At 36.3% G+C, this 24,535-nt stretch overlaps 1 protein-coding gene across 2 annotated transcripts in view; it reads left to right on the forward strand.

Moving 5' to 3' along the window:
• Positions 1-24,535, forward strand: part of IRSp53 (Insulin receptor substrate 53 kDa) — a 39,857-nt gene extending 15,322 nt beyond the window's left edge. Inside the window, exons 3-14 of one of the 2 annotated variants that reach the window (XM_008192787.3) lie at positions 2,043-2,118; positions 7,638-7,730; positions 12,217-12,278; positions 13,003-13,074; positions 13,197-13,334; positions 13,394-13,459; positions 13,519-13,710; positions 13,763-13,985; positions 14,037-14,286; positions 15,641-15,830; positions 19,290-19,726; positions 22,240-24,535. In XM_008192787.3, the coding sequence (XP_008191009.2) occupies positions 2,043-2,118; positions 7,638-7,730; positions 12,217-12,278; positions 13,003-13,074; positions 13,197-13,334; positions 13,394-13,459; positions 13,519-13,710; positions 13,763-13,985; positions 14,037-14,286; positions 15,641-15,830; positions 19,290-19,726; positions 22,240-23,602 (3,162 nt within the window). In that variant the 3' untranslated portion in view covers positions 23,603-24,535. The remainder of the gene's footprint in view (positions 1-2,042; positions 2,119-7,637; positions 7,731-12,216; positions 12,279-13,002; positions 13,075-13,196; positions 13,335-13,393; positions 13,460-13,518; positions 13,711-13,762; positions 13,986-14,036; positions 14,287-15,640; positions 15,831-19,289; positions 19,727-22,239) is intronic. The other variant, XM_064354946.1, reaches the window with a different exon arrangement.

Raw genomic sequence — 24,535 nt, forward strand, 5'->3', positions numbered from 1 at the left:
CTTCTGCCACACCATTAATATTGGTAATAAAAGTCACGAGCAATAACAGCTGCAAAAAATTGCATCTGTGTTGAGAGCAATAACGCGACAAAATAAGAACACCAATAATTAATAGTTTGTGGTGCATCCTCGTTTAAAATAAAAGTAACCCTTCTACAATCGTTTTACTTTCTTGCACTTTATTAATTATTGTTAACCCACCTGCTGCCATTAGTATAATGGGTAAGTATATTACTTCTCACATTAACAACACTAATTGTTCATCACGCTTAATTTTTCGCTTTGTGATGTCTCAACTAAAGGCAGATGGTAAGGACTAATTAGAAAATTTTATTCCATCAGATTAAGAATGTTGAAACTTTATTTTATTCAGGTGTTCTATGCTTTATGAGCGTTAATAACTTTTACAATTTCGCCCTGAAGGCAATGATTAATCAGACAAGTTTACTATTCATTTATACACTGGCGTATCTAAAATCCAAATCGTAATGGTAATGCTTTATAGAGATGGTAATTCTGAATGCGACGCATGTCTATGGGGCGTGAAGCACCACACGAAATTGAATATTTGAAAGAAGTTAAAATTGACGATTTCGACGTCGCCAGAACTGCTGCTTATGTTGAAATTGTAAAAAGGGAGTGTATCTATGAGTCTGTTTGCATTTTAAGTAATTTTGTGTAAATGTAAAATCAATACAAAATATGCAGGGTCAACAAATAAAACAATTTTTCTATTTGTAATTTTTCAATAAAAAATTCGCAAATTTACTTAAAATTTGGAAAAGATAACATACTGAAACGTGTACCCGCCTATGGGTACAAAAATATAAGAGCCGAACTATTTTCGTTGTGATAGAAACAATTTAAAACCATAATTAAAACTGTTGCTATGAATACAAGCTAATTATTAAACAAAAAAAAGGAGGCAAATAGTGAAAATTATAAATAAAAATTTATTTATGTGGAAAAGTTGTATTTTTTACGTGGTAAAATTAAGACACGTATTTCTGATACTCCCTGTATTTAGCAAATATCGAGCAGTAATTAAAGCTGAATTTGTATAAAAAAATAAGTAATACTTGCCAAACGTTCATGTTTTTCGTCGACGACTAGAAAATTTTTATAATTTTAACTTTATAAAGTTGGAGCGTTTAACGAGTTCTAGTGGTTAGTTAGTGTAGTGACTTCTGTTACACGTGATATTTTACTCGTTTTGCGATTTAGCCAATTAAAACTTTCACGCTTTTGACTTTTGATATAGTTATTGGGTTTGTTATACACAAAATCGTTAAAAATAAAGCTTATACGTATCGCAATTAGCCACATTTTTGTGCCTGTTTTTTATCAATGTCGGTGAATTCTCATTTACATAATACAAGAGTCTTGCACAACCCGTAATACTTCCTGAAAAAAGCTATTTCTGGCGCAGCCTTCAGCATAATTGTTATGTTGATGAATCAAACGTGGAACTTTTAAGTTCTTGGTTGTTATTCTTAAAGAGTGCTGAAACAATTTCCATAATAAATTACCAAGCCAATTACGTGCCCCATGCATTAGCCGACGTTAAATGCCAATATTCCATTCAATCCAGGCAATTTTAAGGTACATTGGTCAGAAATATCAATGATGGGTTAAGACACAGTAACTTACTGAGATCGGTTTGACTTGTAATTCTTGAATAGTGTAGCTGCACCCAAAGATGTAAATACATTCTCGACGCCTGGGGATTTTGTTGAATTATTGCATAACATACACATGGTTCAAGGGGCATCTAACCTGTTCCAAGCATGTAATTTTTTAACACACATAATTATTACCCAATGGCGTTTTGCAGGTCCAATTAAAAGTTTCTGAGCGACTAATTTAATACGGTGTGAAATAAGCAAGTTGTAAACATTCCATTGTCCTGACCATATGTTAGATTATTACACTTGAGGTGTGACAGAAGCTCGGAAAATTCTATTCGAAGTGACTTATTTTTAGAAACAACATTCTTTAATTTTTTTCGTAATTGTATGGCTTATTGATGTTTTTTGTTTCAGAATATCCTGGATAAGTTTAATCCAGGTGCAAGACAAATGATCAACGCTGGAAAAGCGTACCTCAAAGCTCTCCACGGTAAGTTAAAAAAACCACTGTGTAAAAGTTTGAGTGCGTTTTTAGGAAGCGAACAAGGGACGTGTTGTTGCCTGTCTGTTATCTCGTTATTTCGCTATTAATTAATGAATTTTTCACCGTTTCTTTTAATGACCCTTCTGTCTCTCTCGTCTCACAGTCACGTAAAACCTGCAGTCTTTATTGAAGAGTCTAGTTGACGCGATTTGTGCACGTTTTTCCTTGTACCTTTAATTTGGAATTTCATCGACATATAAATGAGTCCATTATGAATTGTCACGTAAAGCAATAACTGTAAGTAATAAAGCAGATACACTCGAGCTTTACAGATAGACTGGAAAAATATGTCATAATTCTCCCCAGATATCAGGGAAGAAGTAACTTGTCATCAATAATACAACCTGAAAAAGTCGCCAAAGTAGCGGGTTTAACATTTACTCACCCTGGCATGCTCGCAAAAAGCTCTAAATATTTGAAGAAATGACAAATCCTTTCGCTGAGGACTGCGAAAAGCTCATTTCGTGTTTCTGCACATTTCCGCCCTCATTGAGACAACTACATTTGTGGTTTATTGTCCACAGAGCTTTCACCTGAGTACTTCTTAAACGAAATTAAATAAATCAAAACTAAGCTCGAAATACTAAGAATTACCATAACAAATCTACATAAACACACAAATGCTAATAACTCTTGGCGTTGTTTATCGAATTATACAACTGAATATCTGATTCTTCAGCCGTGAAACCGGGAACTTTTCTGGGTGCCGATGAGGCTTGGAGCTTTCGGCGTTTATGGCGTTTTATCAAGCGCTGTGTCACACAATTGCTTTTCCGGAAGAAATTCCTTCCATACAATGTAATCCGACTGTTATTTCTGCGGTTTTATGCTTCCTGACAAAACCAATGGAAAGCATAAAAAACGCTAACAGATTTTTATTGCCCACTTTAATAAATTCCGCGAAATACATTTAAATAATTTAAACTGCAGGCCGCACTTTTGCCCAAACTCAGCTTCAGAGAGAGAAATACCTAAGCAAGGAAAATGATAATCATAAATTTTAGAGAATTTTCAACGAATTAATCTAATGGCACGCGAAGAATTTATATTTCTTGTGCTTTTAGCGTTTTTAAATTAAAATTCCGTACGGTGCACTAAATGAAGTGCATATTTTTTGCTCAGAATTGATTGGAAAAAATTGTGCAAACGGAAAGTAAATGATTCGATTTTCGTAATTACTAAATTGGCGTGATTTAATTAGTAGCCAGACCAGAATATTCGGTTAAACGCTTTCAAAGATGAAATTTATAGACTCAATTTCCGGGGGCTGCAAATTCTTATCATGAGAGATAGGGCCACAGTTATTTCGTAGATTTCATCACTTTATTAGTAGTTTTGCGGTCCAAATGTTGCCTCATACACAAAACTTGGAAGTTTAAAAGGTAATCAGACCCAAATTTAGTAATAATTAAAACAGCATGATAAAAGCTCGCATTTGCATATTTTATAACAGAATATTCAAATCTGTAAGCTTGATCAAATAATTCTATCTGAAAATACATACTTATTAAAGTTGAAATAAGGCAAGATGGAAAACCTTCATGAATATTTAAATTGTATACGATTTTCCGCAAACAAACTTATTTAATTTTGAATTTATCTTGTGTTTGGAGAAAAAATGAAATATGCATTACGTTCTACCTTTTATGCAAATCAGGTCCGCTTTTTGACGTTGCAGCTGCAACCAGATGAAACATGAAAATCTCAGACAGGGCAAATTCTTTTCAACCATTTGCCAACCACCACTATGTCGGGTATGTGAACTATGCAAGTTTACCGACTTAACTAGGTCGTTTCGTAAGTTGGTAGAGACTGTCTATACAGTCTTGATACAATAAGTAAAAAACCTCCCATCTAGTCAAACCCTGATTTCAAACTAGCTAAACTTAATATGTGTGTGTACAAGCGGAAGAGTTGGAGCGAGTTTAGAAAATAAATAAGGATCTGTTGTTCGTAATAATAATTCAGGGAGATTTGTGTAACTGTTGGCTTGTTCGACACATAAAATACAAGATTAGTTCAGCTCTGTGATTCCCATCTCATTAACCGCGCAACAAAATCAATCTTTTAAACAACTTGGATCAAATTACGAAAACAGTAAGTTTTGTTTTGATTAGGCGGAAGCTGTTGTTCCGTGTTTAATTCGTGACACTTGATTTATTTAATTACGGAGTTGTGCAATATTCCCACTTTTAAATACGAGCAGAGTTAGTGTGTTTTATTTGCCCGTCTTGGAAGTTGCTCGCTAGTTTTCATATTTTAGTGCAACAATGTTTCATGTGAGCTTCCGTAGACGGTGCTTAAATCATCCGGTCAAAAAAGGTGTCCTAGAGGAGCAAGGTGGGGCGGGAGAATTTGTCCTCAGATGTAACAACTAAAGTTTTTTGAACTCAACCGAAATGAAAAAGCCGTGATAAAATATATGATGTTAGCTCCAAGAGACGGCACTGCGTAGGGGCGTCACGACGTTAGGGTCGCTGATAATACCGGCTTCCAAGGGGAGTCGGACGACTGCCTGTGAGGGCCGCTTAGAATTTACACAATGCAATTACTCTTTCTAAAGTATGTCTGAATTTATTCCTCGCAATGCGCTATAAATTACGGGATAGTATTTGACATCAGGAAATTGGTTTCGATACAAAGTAGGAACAGTTTTTGCAAAAAGCCGGTAATTGTATTCATGATAATCATTGTCTCACTATTCAATTTGCCAATGATTGATCCAGTCGTTCGGGAAAGTTAGATTTTCATCGAACGCCCTAAGAGATCGAAGTTTAATTTAGTTTGACAAATAGTGACACGTCAGGCTCTTATCGGTGAAACAGACTCCAGTTTCGTTTTTTAACTCGCTGGAAACTTACTTCGTCTCGCAGTGCTTCCGCACTGCATTAACATTCAAAATGTCGTTCAAAAAATTGTAAGTTTTGCCTCTTAAGCTCGATTTTCTAGCCACCTCTCACGGGAATGTGGAGGTAGAGCTTTGTAAGTCCCCATTTGAATACAACTACAGTTTGTGAGTCGGCCAACTTTGACATTAAAGTTTTTAGTTTAGTTGGAATAGTGTTCCAGGTCATCGTAAACACTCATTACTTTGACTCAATCAGACAATTAAAAGTGAATTGCAACAGCGTTAATGCTTACGGGGTAATTTTATACTTCGGAAAGGACTTTTATTTGTCTGCATCAGATAATCCAGCCTGAAACTTCACAATAAAGGACTGAAATAGCGGAAGTTTAATTTTGGTTCCACAGTAATGCATGAAATTTATCTTCTGAAACATTTAAATTGAGGATATCCCTTTTTCGAATAAATTAATTATATCTTCAAACAGAACTTTCAACTTTGTGAATGTGTATTTATGAATCTGGAGCCTCGTAATCTTCCTTGCCAAAAAAATCAGCGGAAGTGTTTTGAAGTTCATTTTCAAATGCTTTTTGATGAAAGCCGAATCTTTGTGTCGTTGGTGTGGAAATGAATGTATGCGTGGGAACATGTAATTTAGGTTTTAGGAGTGCCCATTGTCCTGCCGAGGGCGTTATCCTTGTAATTGTTCTTGCAGACTCCCGTGTAATCCTGCAGAGACTTGCTTTTATTTACGACGATTGCTATGAAGGATGTTTCTTGCATTTTATGTTCAGGCGTTAGAACAAGTCATGCGGACTCGAATTACATCTTATTAATGACTTATTTACATTCTCGATGCGTCGCCTACTTTGCTAGAGTGACTTTAATTACTCTAATCTCGAAATGAAGCGAGGAGGGCTTAACAAAGTGCAGGGACAAAAATAATTACACCTAACCGCCGTTAAGGAAGTTTTCTGAAACCGACTCTTGCTGAACTTTATAAGATAACATTTTGAGAGTGAATTTGCATCGGGAAAATATGAAAGTTTATACCAGGCAGTGAATTTATGAGTTAAAGGGATGCTGTTTCAAGTCTCTAATCCAATTTCTTTCGTGTAAAAAATATTGCGATGATCGTCTGAACAATGCCACGTGCCCCTAGTTTTCTGCTGGAATCAATGGCAACTAAAACACCCCTTTGTGCGCTGGTTCACACCAATTCTAATTCCAACGCCTAAGGCTAATTCTAGCACTTTGACAGTTGTTTCAGCTACTCCTGCCGTTTGCGGCACCACCGACTTGGTGTTTTACCACAACCACATAGTTGGAGAACCGAAAATATTGACCCTCCACCATAGAAATAATTAAAATGGTTGTATTGAAGAAACAAAGTGATAAAAATTTCCAATTAGAAAACTTCACCTTGGCATAATACCTGTTTACAATAATATGTCCCTCCTTTGTTTACTGTCTCGGATAAAAATTTCCCAGCTAGTTTTTTAATTAAGTAAAATTTCATTTGCCGTCTGCTGGATAATGGCGATTATTGCCCACGAAATAATTTTACAGAGCCGTTTGAGCACCGACATTTATTTGTTAACTCATTTTCTTTCTGTTTGCTTAGCCAACATTTTCCAGATGCGTTTTATTACATCTACACAAAGATACCCGGCATTCTTTCCAGTGGCCTTTTACTTGGCGCTTTGAATTTTCGTGTTGGGAAAATATGTTTAAGACAGGAGCAGTTCTCGTTATTGTCGTATTTTTCCTCCATGAGAGCTTTTATTACATTTTAAAGCATCTCGAATGCCACTTAAAGACACAAAATTCAATTACAGACAGAAACTAAGACATGGCCAAACAAAGTTTTTTTACGAAAAATTAATCTTGACTACAATGTCCTTTTACTATCTTTTTGGTTGGTTTATTTAACATTTGTTGTCACCAGCCATAATAAATTATCCAGGAGCGCAATATATTATACGACGTATACAACAAAATTGTATGGAATTAACGTCCGAGCAGTCTTCCGGTTTATTCCAGGTTAAAAGATTAATATAATTAATCATTACATGAATCGTGACGGGATTTTATTGTTTTATAAGTCTGTCAAAGCTTCTGTAAGGAAATTATGTTTCAAAAACAATTTGCAATTTTCAGCTAAATTGTGGTCTGTTTATTGCACACCAGTGGGCTTCTAATTGCCTGCTCTAAATTACATTGGTCAGATATGCATTGATTAGGACTAGATTATCATAAATCACTGCTGAACATGGCCGCCTGCTTGTTTCTGACAACATAATGAGACACAAAACGGAATTTGAAGTACTTGTAAGGAACTGTATGCCAACCATCTTAAAAATAAATGAAAACTTTAATTTAGTGAAAGACCAGAATTAGCAGTGAGTTGTTTGGGAGGCAAGACAGAAATAAAAAACTGAAGTTTTAGTCTTTATTTATTGTCTGAAAAACAATGGCTTAAACTGGCAGGATAAATTTATGCAAATTTGATGTTATGTTTATTGTTTCTGCACTAAAATAACGGTTGCTGCGGAGTAAATTCCTGAAATCTCACCTGAAAAGAGCGCTGAATTTCACAGACAATGGTTGTTTTTTTCAGGTGCTGCGGCAGCATCCAGAATGTATGTAGATGCAATTAATAAGCTCGCTCGTCAAGCGCAACAAGGAACCTGGGGTGGATCCTCAGACATCGGTAAGTAAACTTTTCTTCACCAATATTATTCCACGAAGTAATTAAGTTTCATGCAAAATATGTATGAGGGTGAATTTTTGAAAAATAACTATCGGGAAAGACGCTTTACTTTATCGCGTCCATTATTTGTCGTTATGTTACATAATCCTGCATGGCTGCTTTTTATGGCCGATATAAAACACACATTACACTTAAATCTAGCTCTTTCAACAAACACACAGGTCGTTTCTTTCTCCCTCCGGGTCCAATACCGCAACGGGCTCTGAAATATAAGAACGTTATTTGGAAAAACTTCCAAAACGTCACCTAATAAAAAGGGTTTTAGACGAAACGTGCCATCATTTGTTTTGATACGGCTTGAATAAAAATAGTGAAATAAAGCCGACCCTTTTATAAAGATTAATCCATTTTGTCACTCCAATTTAAAGGCGAATCATCATAAATTCTTTTCCCATTTACCCATTTACCTCGCGCAGGTTTCTGACTTCGGATCCACTTTGAATAATCCCAGGATATCCAACTTTTTAAATTAATTAAATTTAGTCAATGATTCCGTAAAGAAATAAGCCGTTAAAATAAAATTTATATTCCACTTTACTTTTATTCGTATCCTCTCGAAGAGAAAAGTATGGTGTCGCTACTCTTCTTTCCACACACTTTGCAAGAGTCTATTAAAATATTCAAATTGGGGCTTTTAAAGAATAAGACTGGGACAGAACTCGTACCAGACTTAAACTAAATTGCCTTCCCTCGGCTGAGGCGAATTATAAGACAAAATGGAGTTAAAGGCGACAATGTGAAGATACAGCCTTTTTATTGGGCAAATAGACGACGACAAATTCACAACTCGTCACTTTTTGTTTGATAATTTCTTAATTTTTACTACTCCAAATATTCAAACCTTTTTTGTTCAATCAAACCGGACAAAATGCTCTGAAATATCCAGTCATTACTTCAACCCCTGTTCCTGAATTCCTATGTCATGGAATTACTTTCTTGTCTAGACGGACTAATAGTATTTTGTCCTGCGATTTAATCATTCGGGTTTGGTCGAAGAGGGTTCCGGATATAAAACTGTAATTGGTGAATTCATTTGATTTTTTGTCACAACAAACTTGAGCAGATGGAATTGACATTTTCGCGTGATGAATAGAAGCCAAGGTAGTTTCCAATTCGTCGTGTTATTAAATTTCAGGACATAAGTTAAGATTGATAACATGGAGCAGACCTACGTTTAAAGTTACGCACCTAATAAAAGATTCAACCCATGATGCATTAGGTTCCACAAACTACATACATACGTGATGGATGAAAACCTAATCTTTTAAATTCCGTGTACGTGTCTAGAACATCTCGCTTGTTTGACAAACTCTTTTTAATTAAAATCAAACTCGCAATTAATTTTTCACCGATATGCTCCCAGGATTGTTAGACCAACTTTTGACGAACTCGAGTTTTATCTGCAAATAATTGCAAGACGTCCCAATAGAAAGTTTTAATTGCCAGAAAAAATTATATTAAGTGGCGCGGGAAATTATGAATCCGTCACAGACTCGACTTTCGCACCTCCGAACTTGATCATACAGATAAATGGCTAATTTATTCCGAGATTAGCGAACAAGTAAATTTGAACTTTATTGGTATTTTACTCGCGTCGCGCGAAAATAATTCGAGAGGGAAATTAGGACAGCGACAAGAAAATACAAATTCGTCTTGTGTCAAGAGATCGAATATCCGACGCCGCTCCAAAAGTAATCAAAAGCTTACCTCAAAAAGAACACATTCGGAGCTTTCCTTTTGTCGCAAACACCAGATTAAATCGCTTCATTTCAGTTTTCTGATTGGTTGCTCGCCCAATTAAAAAACGGAGATAAAATAATCTCGTCACGTATTTCGACAAAATGAAAGCTGCTCGTCTCATCTGTAAAGGTTTTCTTAATTCAATTAAAAAGTATCGCGCTGCAAATATAACACCTGCTAGTTGAGGGAAGTAACACCGTTTTCTGCGAGCGGCAGATCGTTTATTGGAAATTTCATTCTGATTCAATTTATTTTCTATATTGCTACTTAGTGAACGGAGACGTAAATCACGATAAACTCATTTTCGATTATCGATTAAACCGACGTTATACACCGTTTAGCAATCACATTAATTTCGGTTTATTGAGAGAGTTTTTCCTGAAACAGACATACAAATCGAACGTGCGGAGAAACACCGCCCTTGGAGGGTGCAAGAGGTCACGTCTCTAAGTACAGAATTTTCAGCTTTCGGTGATCGAACCCCTTAATTTTTTTATTATAACTAAACCTGAATCATAATCGTAATTTATGAAAGGAGTATTACCGTTATAAGCCTTGAAAACTACAGCTAGCACAAAAAGAGAGCGAACTAAACGCATGATTTGTGGCAAGTCATATGTTGAGTTAATATATTAGGGGGAAAGCTCGAGGGAAAAATTGTTTCTTGACCACATTCGAAACAGGATCAGCTTGACGCCGCGACGAAATCTTTTAATTTGATTGTCTCTGATTTAGATCAAAACGGTTTCAGGATTTTCAGCAACAACTTAATGCAAAGCAATCGCAGAGATGGATAAAGGAAAAACTGAAGGGATAACGTTTCTCAAGAACTCTGCGATGCAAAAACCCACAAAGTTTCCTCTATTTTACTCGCTTAATATATCAGTTTGTATGTATGTTGGATCCTGAAAAGGATCGAAACGTTTGTGTTTGAAATTTCTGCACAAAAATTGTGGTTTTATTTTTGCCCTGGTATTAGTACCAGAGCATTTGTCGTCGAAATACAGTACAAGGGAAGTTCATTATTTGAGGAAAAGCATGTTTACGACAAACCGAAAGAAGGGGTTAATGTCAGTAAGTTTGCACAGGGATTCTGAGATAAACCAACCCCGATTATTAGATTACTTTAGGGAGAGCGTTCGCGAACAGTTTGTGCAACTCCACAAGTTTACCTAACGTGTCTCAGGCCGGCTACAAACTTACCTGAACAAAATTATTCCGTCGCTAATTCGTCCGGAAGTGTGGATTGGGTCATACTTCAACATCAAATTAGATTATTCAACTTTGGAGCGTTTTTAAGGGCTCTCTTACGTTGGGACGTCGACGGATGATTCTCATAATTTAATATACCAACCTAATTTTTAATTTGATTAATGCTAGACTGCAAATGCAATCAGATTATGTGAGGGTGAGACGCAGTGCCCAAAGGTGACTATCCTGTTTTCAGTCACAAGGAGGGGAATGACCTCACGCTTTTTTCGGGGAGGGAAATATTAAAATTACATAAATTAAAATAATCATATTGTGCCGAAGTTTCGTTTAAAGTGCCATAAATTCGAATTTGTTTTTCGCGAAAGTTTCCGTTGTGTTTTGACAAATTATTGGACGTGACGTTAAGGCTCTAAAATAAATCACGTGGTGTGGGCTTCTGCAAAAATAAGGGGAGACGATACAGGCTGTTTAATGTTGTTCATTCAAGAGGTAATTTCATTATTAGGACGTTAAAGAAAGCAGGCAGTGGAAGAGCGGCGATTGTGAGCATTTATTCCCTTAGACAGTGGAAGAATGTGAGAGGTTTTATTTACCTTTTCACGATATATTAAGGATTTTATCTTAGCAGTCTGCACACGCTTCTGTAAGAGAGCGGTGGAAAAGCTTAACAAAACAAAACGACGATCCGGGAAAGCTTCTCCCCTAACAAAGTGCATGCGCCGGCTGCCGATGGAACGGACAAAACACTGAGGGCGACCAAAATGAGTAAATGAAGCTTCAACGAGACACTAACTCTCCTAAAAACACCTCCAAGTTATTAAATTTGCATTCAGGAGGAGAGCTCGTGTTATTGTCGAAAATCCGAAATGAAAAGCTCATATATCTCGCTCTATATTTAGACGCGAGTTTCAATTGCTCGTCACAAGTCACAAAACCTACATAATTTCCCGATTGAAATAAACGCGACTGAGCTTCCGCCGCTCACTTTTATTGCTGTTTGTAACAATAATCGATAACTTGCTTTCATGGAAGTTGTCTTCTCTTCAATCCGTCTCTCAGACAGTATTTAAATAAATTTGAGCGAAAACACAAAGTTACTTTTTGACTAAACAGTGCCTTTTAAAAGCCACCCTCCTAAATCGCCGACCCAATCACATCCGGTATTCCATTAAATGTTACTATTTGAACAAACTCGACGGGGCGCTAGTAAATGACTTGCCAAACAAGGGTTGAAGGGGTCACTGCATGCCCCAATGTTGTGATAGAAAGCCCGCCAGCGAAACAAAACCGCCCCCAAGCGCATTTGCATCCCCTACTTGTTTTGCAGACTTTACTAAGATAAAAATATGCTAATGGAACCGTGAATACGAAATTAGCTGTATTTTTTACTCTTTGAACCGCATTAAGAGCTATAATTAAACAATTCCATTATTTGCGATTCGACAACGTTTCTTGATTTATTGTGGTGTTTCAGGAGCCGCCCTAATGAAAATTGTCGAGGTTTACAAAGAGATTCAAGACCAACAAATGAACATAGTAAGTATACTTGTGATAATTTTTTCGTGTTCTCAAATTCAAACTCTGGAATGTTTGGTCGCGCGCTCAGGACTCGAAATTTAACCGCTGTGTAGTTGTGTACAAAGGTAACTGAAATTAAAACAGTAGAGGTGGCGCGCAATTAATTCCGAGGACATAATTGTGTTACGGCCGGGGCGAGAACTGTCCTATAAAGCGGACAATCTAAATAAAACCGCGAATAAAATTACAGTAAAACCAGAACATGGACGTCACAAAAACACTCATAAGTCCTTTGCCTGCCACAGCCTGGCAGTCGGCAACTTTTCCGGGGGTGCAAATTGTTTGCAAGGGTTTTGAGAAAAAACAATCCGATTTTAAAGCACGCGCTTAAGGCCAGAGATATTGATTCTGACACTCCTTGTTTCTGTTTTTTAAACACGGACCGGACTTGAAATCACTAATAAGCAGTTAATTAAAATATTTTCTCACATTCTATTGGCTTTTTTCGTGCTTTGATTTGGTTTGTTCCTCTTGATGCCCAAATACTGTAAAGAGGTGTTTGCAATTTGGAGCATCCCCACTTTATTTGATTAAGGAAAAAGGAAGGTCTGTTTTGATGTTTATTCACTCAACTTTCGTGCAATCGCTAATTAATATTTGCCTTCCTTCAGCCGGCAAACGGATGATATTTGTATTAATTACACAGTGTCTGTGCCTTGAATTTATTTTTGAATATTTCCAGCTTAAAGCATTTTACGTCGACTTGCTCGTTCCACTCGAGACCAATTTGGAAAAGGATACCAAAGTTGTACAGGTAATTACACGAATCATTTCATAGCCGCAATTAAATTTGAATTAACTCACTACGGCTCCGCATTAGCACAAAGTTCAGGCTTGCAATCAACGCAAGAACTAAATTGGAGTTTATTGTTTTAGTCCGAGCAGAAGAGATTTTTACAGCAGCACAAGCAGCGGTCGGAGACTTACAGTAAAGCCGCTGCTATGATGAAAAAGCAACGGAAGAAATCGAGAACTTCGCAAAAAACGGGACTAGCCATGGATAAGGAACTAAAGGTTAGTTGGTTTTTAATTAGGAAAGGGAGCGAAGTGGAAGGATCGCGTTTTTGTTGTAGAATATGCAAGTCCTGGAAGAGGAGAAAACTAAATTGGACGCTTTCTGTGAGCAGAGTCTTAAAAACGTAAGATCAGCGATTCATATTCAAATAGTGGCGATGTTATTATAGATGAGTTATTCCAGGCAATAACCCAGGAGCGCAGACGTTACGGATTTGTTCTTGAAAGGCAGTGCTCTCTGGCGAAACATTATTTATCTTTTCACAATCACGGACTGGCTGCATACCAACAAAATCTGGAGAAATGGTCGGAAGTTGCCAAAACAAGGGAATATCTTCCGGAATCTGTCGAAAACATTTTCACAAACAGACTAAGGGTAATCGCTTTCATAACTTTAAGAATGTCCATTTAATTGCGAAAGTTTGCAGCAAATATCAGTCTGGCAGGACGAGGACGTGTACTCGAACCCAAGGAGTCCCAATCTCGAAGACGATCGAATCAGTATTAGCTCTCAGTTACGGAAAACCAAGAGCATGGACGCGTCCTGTCTTGATATACGTTCAATCGGCGACGTCGGGTCCCCAGTGACGACGCTATCAAGGGCCAAATCGGAGTATAATTTAAATTCTTCGACACATTCACTTGCACACGGTGATTACCAACATTGTTGGGAGCGTTCCCGGAAAATTTATCTTTTTCCAGAGGGCCACACTCCAGCCCATCGGCCCAAATCGATCGCTGTCCCACCGCCACCGCAGTGGGAAACGCAACTAGCTCGAGCGCTTTATGCCTACCTTTCCAGTGGAGATAATCAACTCAGTTTTCTTGAAGGAGATCTCATCGCCCTGATAGGGGAGCGAAATAAGGGCTGGCAATTCGGAGAGAACTTGAGGACACAATGCAGTGGATGGTTCCCATTAGCATACACTGAACTTCTAGATGATCCTACCACGTAAGCTAGTTTCCACATCTTCCCAACTAATTCGCAAATTGCCAGTATTAGTTTTCGAGTATGAAGCGCTGGGGGTTAACTAATACGCTCCACTACGGGAAATGTTACTAACACTCCCTGTGTGACATCTCACATTTAATACTTCTTTCGTATCAATACATTAAATCGCAAATTGTGCAATTTTTGTGCCGATAAGCCGCTTCTTTTAAGGTTCGCGAGTTAAACAACGCATGAAATTCCCAAAGCGAATTTATTACAGCAGCTTTCAGTTCTGCGCCGCTTTAAAAGCCCAGATACATTGTCACCAGAATTAGCGTAACATTATTATAGCAAGAACGGCACTTTCCATCTTCAGTAATAAACATACTACATGACATAAAAACATATTCAGAATTCGGTATCGATTTCCATAGTATGTGGAAAGCCGCGTGCACATTTTAGGCAATACACGCACGAGGCAGGACGAGTTCGAACGAGTCCACGTGTTTTCATTTAAAATGTTGGAACATGGCGAGTCAGCAAAGGCGCTTTTGACAAATTTGCCAGTCTTGTCTCATCCGCTTTCCAACTTTTAGACACATTTTCTCTTAAAAATTATTCTAACTGTTGAATACCTTAGAACTGTTTTATTGCCAAAAATGTTGTGAGGCAGTTTCATTACAAACGGTATTGATTCAGCGATTATAACATTTTATGTTTGTTTATATAGCAATTTTAGCGTTTCGGTTAGAAAATTTAATATAGAAATGTTTGTGGTTGTTGTAGAATTTTGATTAAACGCATCGCTTTGAGGAAAATATGGAAAATTAAACCTTTCTATTTGTGTGGCTGTAACTAAATGAGAGCTTTGGAATTACTAATTTTATTGTTAATTACGATTGCTGAGTATTAATCTATCACTAACAGTATATAGCTACCGTGTTTTCAGTTAAATTTTCTATTAAACTGGCCTGTGATTCAGAAACTCATTTGGCAACATTAAATAGTTTGGAAACGTTTGCCAATGACACCGCTTGCTGGGTACAGATTTTATTAAAACAATTGTCTCTTCGATTGGCTAGATACTGCATTTTTCAAAATTACTTGAAGTTCCACTTAAATGTTCAAGAACCTACTGACTGGGCCAATTAAATTTGTGAAAAATAAGACATGGATTATTTTTGTACTATTTTTTAATTATAATTACATTCGGTACTTTAGAGCACAGCACCCATTTATATCACTTACAAACCTAGTGGCACCTGCTTTTCAAATAGAACTTTTATTACAATTTTTAATAAAAGTTGTTTCAATAAAAAAATACTAAAATTCTTTGCAATTATGGGTGGTTCAGGTGTGGGATTTTTGTGTGCAGGTCGCCAACTCATCGCAGTGATGCCGGTGGATCTGTTCAAAGTCAGCAGACGCCAACAAACGGCGGCAACCCCATGTCGCTCGGCGGCTCCGGCTCTCCTTCGGGTAACAATTCGACGCTAGACCCTCCAGCCCCTCGTATGTTCGGCGACACCCTCCATTTGCATAGATCCTCCAATAACGCTAAACAGGTAGAGTAGAGCCAGAGTTGCACACGTATCGACCCCAGCAGATTTATTCTGCTTGCGTTTGCATGAATATCGCCTGTCGCCGATTACGCGACACTGATTCGAAACATTAGTTTCCGAAAGTAATTTATTCCGCACACTAAGTACATTCACAAAGTGTGACCCTTTGCTTTGGATTTTGCATAATAAAACAAGCACTATTATTTTAACAAATTGTTTACTACTTCTGTTAGGTATTAGTTGCCACGAAGCACTTTTTTGCAGCGTATTATTGCTTCAATTTGATTATCTTAGCCTTTTTACATTTTTTTTAAATTGTTGAACGTTCAGAGCTGGTCTATTAAGGTGAACAATATGAGAAGGATTAAATCTACTTGAAACTATTCAGAGTTCTCTCTTTAGGGTGTATCTAACTAGTCCATTTTTCGCTGAGAATTGTTGGTTTGTATATTATCTAAGAATTCATATTTTCAATATTTACCAAAACTTCTACGAAAAAATGCATTTATTAATCAGTGTTAAGTAATTCCTATTAATCACTTGAAGTTGTCTATATAGATAATTTTATTCATACAATTTACGAAATTGCTGGCATACATTTATCATAAAATCATCTTTCCGGCTGTAATGAGGTTTAGTCAGATTACTTACTACACCCTTGAGTAAAATGTGGAAATATGAAACTTCGTAAAATTGAAAAATAAAATTACTTGCAATTAAAGAGCCTAATAAGTACAACGATAACAAGCTGTAGTTCCCTAATAATTATATTTAGAACAAAAATTAGTTATCAACTTCAAAAAATTAAAAGAAAAATTACTTATTGCTCGTATTAGTCATACCACTGCTGTTATAGTATTATGTTTGCAGGAAAACAGTTTTACTTATCTATGCATGAGGTAAGATACAAAGTCATATATCACCACCAATTGTTAGCAGCAAACAACACTTTTTTAAGCATTTTGCTCTTATTTCCAGAGGTATGTTTAAAAAAAGCAAAACTATATGGACTTGTCCAGCAAACATAATTTTGTTATCAAATCTACCTTGTTTTTCAAGGTACTTCAGTTAAAAGTTAAAATTCGCATTTTGCCTCGGTTTTTTGTTAGGCCACTTCAGAATACAATGGGGGTCGGTCCTTTTTATAAGATTTATTAAAAAAAATCAAGTATTTCAAAAGAAAAAAAAATCATTAAATACCCAGTTCCATTCAGCCTTGTGTCATCGGAATCTCCAGAATCACTTGCACTCGTCCTAAATTACCAAAAATTAATGCGAGGATCAAACGGATGTATGCTAACTTTGCGAATATTAGCTTTTACTGTTTTTCCCACCTTTTCGCTGCGAACAAATACTTTCGCCCTTGTTTCGAATCTCATCTTTAACTTCATGCGTCGAAGACTCAACTGAAATAACTTCAGAGCTTGTATGCTTGAATTTCTTACCCCAAAACGACGTTTTTGCTCCATTGATTTTAATTTAAAATTAAAATTGATTTAAAATGTGCCTGATAAATAATAGTCCCGATTAATTTAGCGTAATATTTTATCTACACTACTTACCTCAAATTGATAAAGAAGCACAAAATGAAATTAATAGAATAATATTATAATATAAATCTTAACCTGGAATGCAATGATTTCAACTGTTATGGACTTGATAACTGACTACAATAATACAAACAGTACAAATACGAACAGTTCTCGTAGTATGCGTCTAAACACAGTGGTGAAACAAAGGAAAATGAATAACAAAATTATAATAGTGTTTGTAGTAGACAACAAATGTTAACTTAAAGAAAATAAAATGAAATAGAAAGAAATGTTACTATATTAATGTATTATCAATGTGCTTGATGATGATAGCATTGATAGCAAATGAGAATTATTAATAAAATAACACAACACAAAACGATTTTCGACTTAGATCTTTCAAGTAAAAACAACAATTTTAATTTTTTTTTAAGATTAATAGATAATGGAGCCTATTCTCTAAAAATTTATCAATTTTAACAGCCTCTTAAAACTCGTTGCTATAGAAATGACCAATCACAATACCGCATTTTGACGGAATTCCTTTTTAAAGGATTAAACGATTGTTAAATCATCGTACGGAGGTTGCCTTTTATATTTCAGGAATGTTTTTAATTGCTCATTTAGATTTAACCAAAGTTTGTGAAACCGAGCCTAAGGGCCGCTTTACAGAACAATTAAATTCGTATCTTCATTTATATTCACAGTGAAAAATGTGGGACGCAAATTGTAAAAAAAAATAAATAGTTTTTAATAAATTCTTGGCAAGACCTTTATCTCGTACTGTTGACAATTTAACGCTCTACCTAATTGTAACTTTCTTGCTGGCTTTATGCTCATGGTTATTTAAAATAGGAATACAGCATTTTTTTAATTTCAATTATGTTAAGACTTAGAGAATGTAGGAACAACTGCGCTATCTGATAAAGCCGTGGGACAAAGTTAATGAAACTAAGGATAACAGAGACGTTTAATTTGTAGCACGCCATGTCGTGTTCTTGTATTAAAGTATAATATTTTTATTTGTAAAACGTAAAAGTCATACAAAAAGTGACTGTGTAGTTTAGTTGCAAAATCGGTTAAATCAAAAAATATGAGTTTAGATACCTAAGAGACAGTATGCTTCTAAACAAATTATATCCTATTGTAAATAATTTTCTTGTTCCGTTTAATGCTCAAAGTTGGGGTTATACTCGTATTGCATATTAACTAGATAATGCAACATGTTCCAGCTCCAGGTCCAGAAGTAATAGATCTAATTGTTTGTGTTTGTTGTTAAAAATGTTTATCTTGTTTTTCTAAAACTAAGAATTGTATAAAAAACGATCAACTTAAATTCGGTCTCGCTCTAAATTGCACAAAAAACCAAAAGACAAAATTGAATTTAAAAAAATTGGTAGATTTTGGAAATTTTTGGCTTTTACCTTGTTTATAACTTGCTAACAAAAACAGTTTGTGGAAAACCATTTTTTGAAAAATGGTTGTTAATGTGCTTAACTAGACGACCTAAATGACGTATTTTCATTATTAATTACTCAAAAAGCAATTAATTACATTACATAGTACGGGAAATAGTGAAGACTTTTATGAATGTTAGGTTTTTTTCGATACTAAAAATACATTCGAAGGATCAAAAAACTGGCTTTGTGTACGTAATATAAACAAATGTTCTTCTAGAAATGCATTGCCGTGGTGTGGCTTTAAAAAAAAAGTAGCAAAACACATATCGAAAACATTCTACTAACAAATTTAGAACGACATGCTTGTTATAATTGCTTCAATAAAATTTTCTTCTCAATTTATTTTGAATTTTGGAAATGTCGGAATTTCTTTTCTTCGTGTAAACAAATGTGGAAAAAAGTAATTACATTGCAATGTTATATTGTAATGTATTACTTCCAATCGTTGTTCCACGATCGATTCCTTTCAGATTCGGCGAGCGATCGGTTCTAACAACATTCCGCCCCCGGCTTTGCCGGCTCCGGTGCCGACCCCCTCCTTGCCATTCCAGAAGATCGGCATTTCACAATCACAAAGTGCCAACTTCAAGTCCAGCGCCGACACGTCTAGCTTCCAATCCCCGTACCAAACAGGGATAAAATCATCAACATCCACCTTTAGTTTCTCGACACCTCCCACAGGAACCTACTCCACGCACCCCCAGCCCGCCAGGGCCGACCGGCCCACGGCGGGCGCTCCTCTGCCGCTGCATCTGCAAAGCAAGAGCGGAAAAATCGGCGGTCCCGTCGGAAACGTATCGTTACACAGCAGTAACGATTCCGGGTTCAGCAACGATCCGCCGCCACAACCAGAGATTGATTATTCAGATGACGACTCCATTTCTGGACAAACTAAATTGCCGGCGAGGTAAGTAATGGGACGGCGGGCGTTTCGTTGCTTGGTCCGGGTTTGCTTCACTTTGAGCTAAATTTGTTGGAAAGTTTCGGCTAATCAGGCAAAATGGTTACGGTACAGGCGTACACGAATAAATGTCTGCAGAATTTCTTAATTACTGCACTCAGGAGGATACAATGTGGAAATTCCGGTCTCAACAATTTGAGGCATTTCTCAAGGAAAATATTGTTACATAATCTTGGAACTTGCTTCTACAAAAGTATGAGATAATTTGGCGAGTAATTTGGTAAAAAATTAACCATTTCTTTATTTATTGATTTTTAAGAAGTGCCTAATTAAAGCAATATTGAATTTTCTAATTCTATAGTCACACTTATGCTGAAACAGTTTAAGAATGTAACTTGCGGTAAAATACACTCCAAAAAGGTAGAAATGACACAATTTACAACCCAATTTAGGAATTTTTCAGCTATCAAATTAGCAAACCTTTGGCAAAAGACTGCGTTTTGCTTTAAATAACGTTTATTTAAAAATACAGAAATTGACCACTTTTGTTATTTGTTTTCATTTATTTTTGACGACATCTCGCTCTGTGGACCTAACTTAAAGATGATCACCCCTCTCCAAAATTAAAATACAAGGTTCATTTCAATATTCTTTAATCATTTCCTCTCACTGTTTGTTGCTTTGCATTTAACAGATCGTTTAGCATAAAACGTAGGGTGTAAAATGTCAAAGAAAAACTTCAAAGACAGACTCATCTCTTGTTGTTAAAATAATTACGGAGAAATCTAATAATTGTAGATTTTTTGACTCATTCAAAACCAATAATATTGGGTATAAATCGACCATTTGTATTTCTGGATTTATTAAAATCGAATGTGAGTGCTTGGTCCAGTTTTTTAATAGATATTAATAATATAAGTGCGAAAACACAAGTTTGAGGACTGTCGTTAAGAAGGCTTAAAATGTTACTAATAAAAAAATAGTTATAAAACTAATAAATGAGTAAATAGTGATAAGATATTTTGTTTTAATTTGTTGATAATTAAACTTGGATAACATATTCATATTCATGTGCTGCACATTCAAGAAGGAAATTAGTATATAAAGTCCAATAATAGCCGCAGCTTATCTCTGCGGCCATACGCGTTTTTGTTTTCCTTATAAATTTTGTTAACAAATTACCGTTATGCTTACATGTTGAAATTTTATCAAAATTTTAATTTATCTGATAAAAAATTACTTTGCGGGGAATTACAAGCAGGTATTATGAAGATTCTTAATAAATTTGATGTAATGTTTGAACGTTCTTAAGCAAAAAACTCCGTTTAAAATTTTACTGTGGTTTGTTTCTTGCTTTTTTATGTTTATAAATTACTGTATTTTTTCATTCTGCTTTACCTACACTCTCTCAATGTGGCTATGAGCCTAAAGTATAGCTATTGGCAATGTCCTCAATTTTTTAAAAATCATAATATAGGCAACATAAACATAGTAAAACTGGAAGAATTGGAAAATTATTCAAAAGCGGTCCATCGGGGAAAATTGTCTCACCTCTGGCATCATTATTTTTCTAACAATAATGTAAATTCATGTAAAATACTGACACGCATTTATGGCAATAAATGGTCCCGAAGTGTTAATTAACTTAGACAATAATTATAATTATTTTACAACAAACTGCCATCATCTCCTTATGCGAGTATGTTCCCGAAGTGGTACTCAATACCTAACTGATTTAATTATCCAAATCGCTTTGTGAAACGAAGTTTTAATTAACGAACGGGTAGAATTCGCACAATGGATTACAGGAGGTAATTGTGATTGATGAAGCTGACATTTACTGGATGTTTTTTACCCTTTCATTAAGAAACTTGCTTTTTCGCAAACTTATTGGCAGTTTGTACATATTTTGAACAAATAATCGATGGCAGAGCTTAATGAAATCCCGGGGGACAAAAACTGACAAAAACGAAAAACAAGACTTGCAGGTAATAACACTAATAACATTTTCCTTCAGAATTATAAATCAATAAATTGAAACGCAATGTTTGATAAAATTTTGCCTGATTAGTTCACGTCTCTTCTTCAAACACGAGTGCACAGCGATTACTTTGTTAGGCGTTTACTTCAACTGCACTGTTTAAATCGAATTTTGTTTCTAGATACAATCGACCCCACTTGGGCGTCCAGGCTCCCAAATATAATTTTTCGCGATATTCCGAGTTTATGCATTATTAATTTAATTGTAATTATCTTCCCCAAACTGTATTTTTTTCTGGTTGCTGTTATTGGTCACACTTTCGACTATCTGTTGCTTATAAACTGGGTCACAGCTCACAGCAGCTTGCACCATTAGTGGCGGAATGCTGCAAGATATATGATAAAAACGTGCCTCGATAAATTCTCGTTTTTAAGTGTTGGGAATTGAAGTAAACCGCCTGATTTGGTACTTGCTGTTAATACTTGGCTTATTTATTTTTGTACGTAAACTATGTAACAAGTGTGTATTACCACCACAGAAGAGTCCGTCGCCAGCCAAACAGTGACGGTAATAATAACACAGTGCAAAAGAATGTAAGACAGGCAAACAGTCACGGGAATTTGATCGACAACAGATATTACATGTCCGATGATCAGGATGCGACTAGAGAGCGTAAAGGTCTAGTTAAGAGAACTAAGTCGTTCTGGAAGTTTGGCAAAAACAGTTCGGATAATGAGATTTTAGAAGGCATGGCCTTGTGGAGGCATAGGGACCTTGTGGACGTGGAAGAAGAGAAAATTAAACGAAAGAACAGGTTTAATAGTCAAGAGAGAATTAAAAAACCTAGTCGTGACAGATCAAACGATTCAGATCGCACAATTAACGCCAACCAAAATATAGAAAGTGAGAATAGAAAGGAAGTTGAGCAGAGAAAAAATGTAGAAAACGCGAGACAATCCTTTAGGGAAAAACCAAGACATTCTGACTTGGACAAGGAAAATTACGGTTACCACAAGCGAAATAATAAACCGGCAAATGACCAGTTTTACGACGATGATGGTGATGGACTGATTATGAAAACAGTTAATCGCAAGAACATTTTGCAACAGTACAATAACGACTCCTCCGTGGGCGATTCCGATTCCGATTCGGAAATCACAAGCGACGATCCGTACGACTGTATTCTGGTGGACGACCAGAACGTAAACAAGCGCGAAAACCACTTTCCCAACGTTGTGGAAATCGGTAAGAAGCTGGAAAAGCTGTCAAAATCGAGCAAGTTCTCGCCCAACAACGGCAACAACCGCCATTCAGTGGCGGAGAAAAATTTGCGCAACAATTTCGAAAAGAATCTCACCTCGGACAACCACAACCTGATCCAGTACGAGAAGCAGCACAGCTTCAAAACTTTCGGAGTGGAATCTCCGGAGCCGGACGACAACGAGCGCTATCAGAGTCGCAATAAAAGAAATAATGAAACTAATGTCCAGGAAAAACGCCGATATTATGCCGATGCGCCCAAACGCAATAACTCAAACGAAAAACAAACTAGACCAAGTTACGAAAGTATCGATTCGGACGTGGACAAGCGGCGGGAGGGCCGCAGCAGCCGCCGATCGAATTCGGAAACGGAGCCCCGAGATAAAAAATATTACGACTCGGCCAATGACGAGTTGTCGGACGCCGCGGAAAACAGGCAGATTATTCCGCGGACGAAGCTGACTAAGAGCAATAGTCACCACTCGGAGGAGAACGGGCTCATGGAGTACGGGGAGACGCTGCAGAGGCGCTTGAAAAAGCTGGAATACGGGACCAAGTACGACGAAAAGTCGGCACATAACGGGAACATGTACGGGCCTTGGTATGACTTGTGGGGCCTTGACGCTTCCGCCCGAAAATAACTTTCTGACTTTCTTGAATTTTTGCATGTCTTTGATCATTGCACGGTTTACGGTTTTGGCTCTTTTTCAGGTCTAATAACTTTGCCACCATTAAGCTGCGCAAAACTAATCCTAACACAGACCGAAATGCTTCACTTATCCTTGAGTAGATTGGCTTCACTACTGTTTTCGTTCTTCACCAACATACGCTAGTCTTAATTATTACTCTATACTTGCATGCGTTATACGGGACGTTGTTATTGTACATATTATATTTATTGTTGTAGCGATACTCTTATTTTCACTCATTTTTTGTACATATCTACTTTTGGTGGTTGGGGTGGTGCAATAAGGTTTGAATGTAATACAAACTAACTGTATTTGCTTCGTAATTTAAATCTATCTATTGTTAAGTTGAATACCGCCAGCTCAATCCCTTTTAATATGAAACATTTTTAGGGGCTAGTGAAATCAGAGACTGTGATAAACTTACAACTTTTGTAGTGTATTATACTAACGCATTTAGTAAGATTGAAAAATAATTAGCAAAACACGTAATCATACACTAACGAATACTCAATAGGTACATACATGTTATATTGCCACTTTTTGAATAATTATAATCTTTGACGAATGTTTTATTGTTGCTGACCGTCCATTTTGTTACATTTAGACATAATGTTAGTGTTATAGTGTGGTAAATTAATTGTATTAATATCATTAATTATTATTACCTCGGAATATATAAAGGCAGGGGTTCCCTAGGCTAGAACTTGAATGTAACAGTCCACTTAACCGTATATTTATTAGAATAAATAATATACTCGTAGCTATTGTCTATTGTAAACCTGACAAACAAATAACTTGGTTTTACATAAAAACAGCAGAGTTATTATTGTTGTACTTAAAATGTATATCATTTTCATATAAATAAAGATTTATATTGTTTTCTAA

This window comes from Tribolium castaneum, chromosome 1 (assembly GCF_031307605.1).
Source record: "Tribolium castaneum strain GA2 chromosome 1, icTriCast1.1, whole genome shotgun sequence".
Taxonomy (NCBI): Eukaryota; Metazoa; Arthropoda; class Insecta; order Coleoptera; family Tenebrionidae; genus Tribolium; species Tribolium castaneum.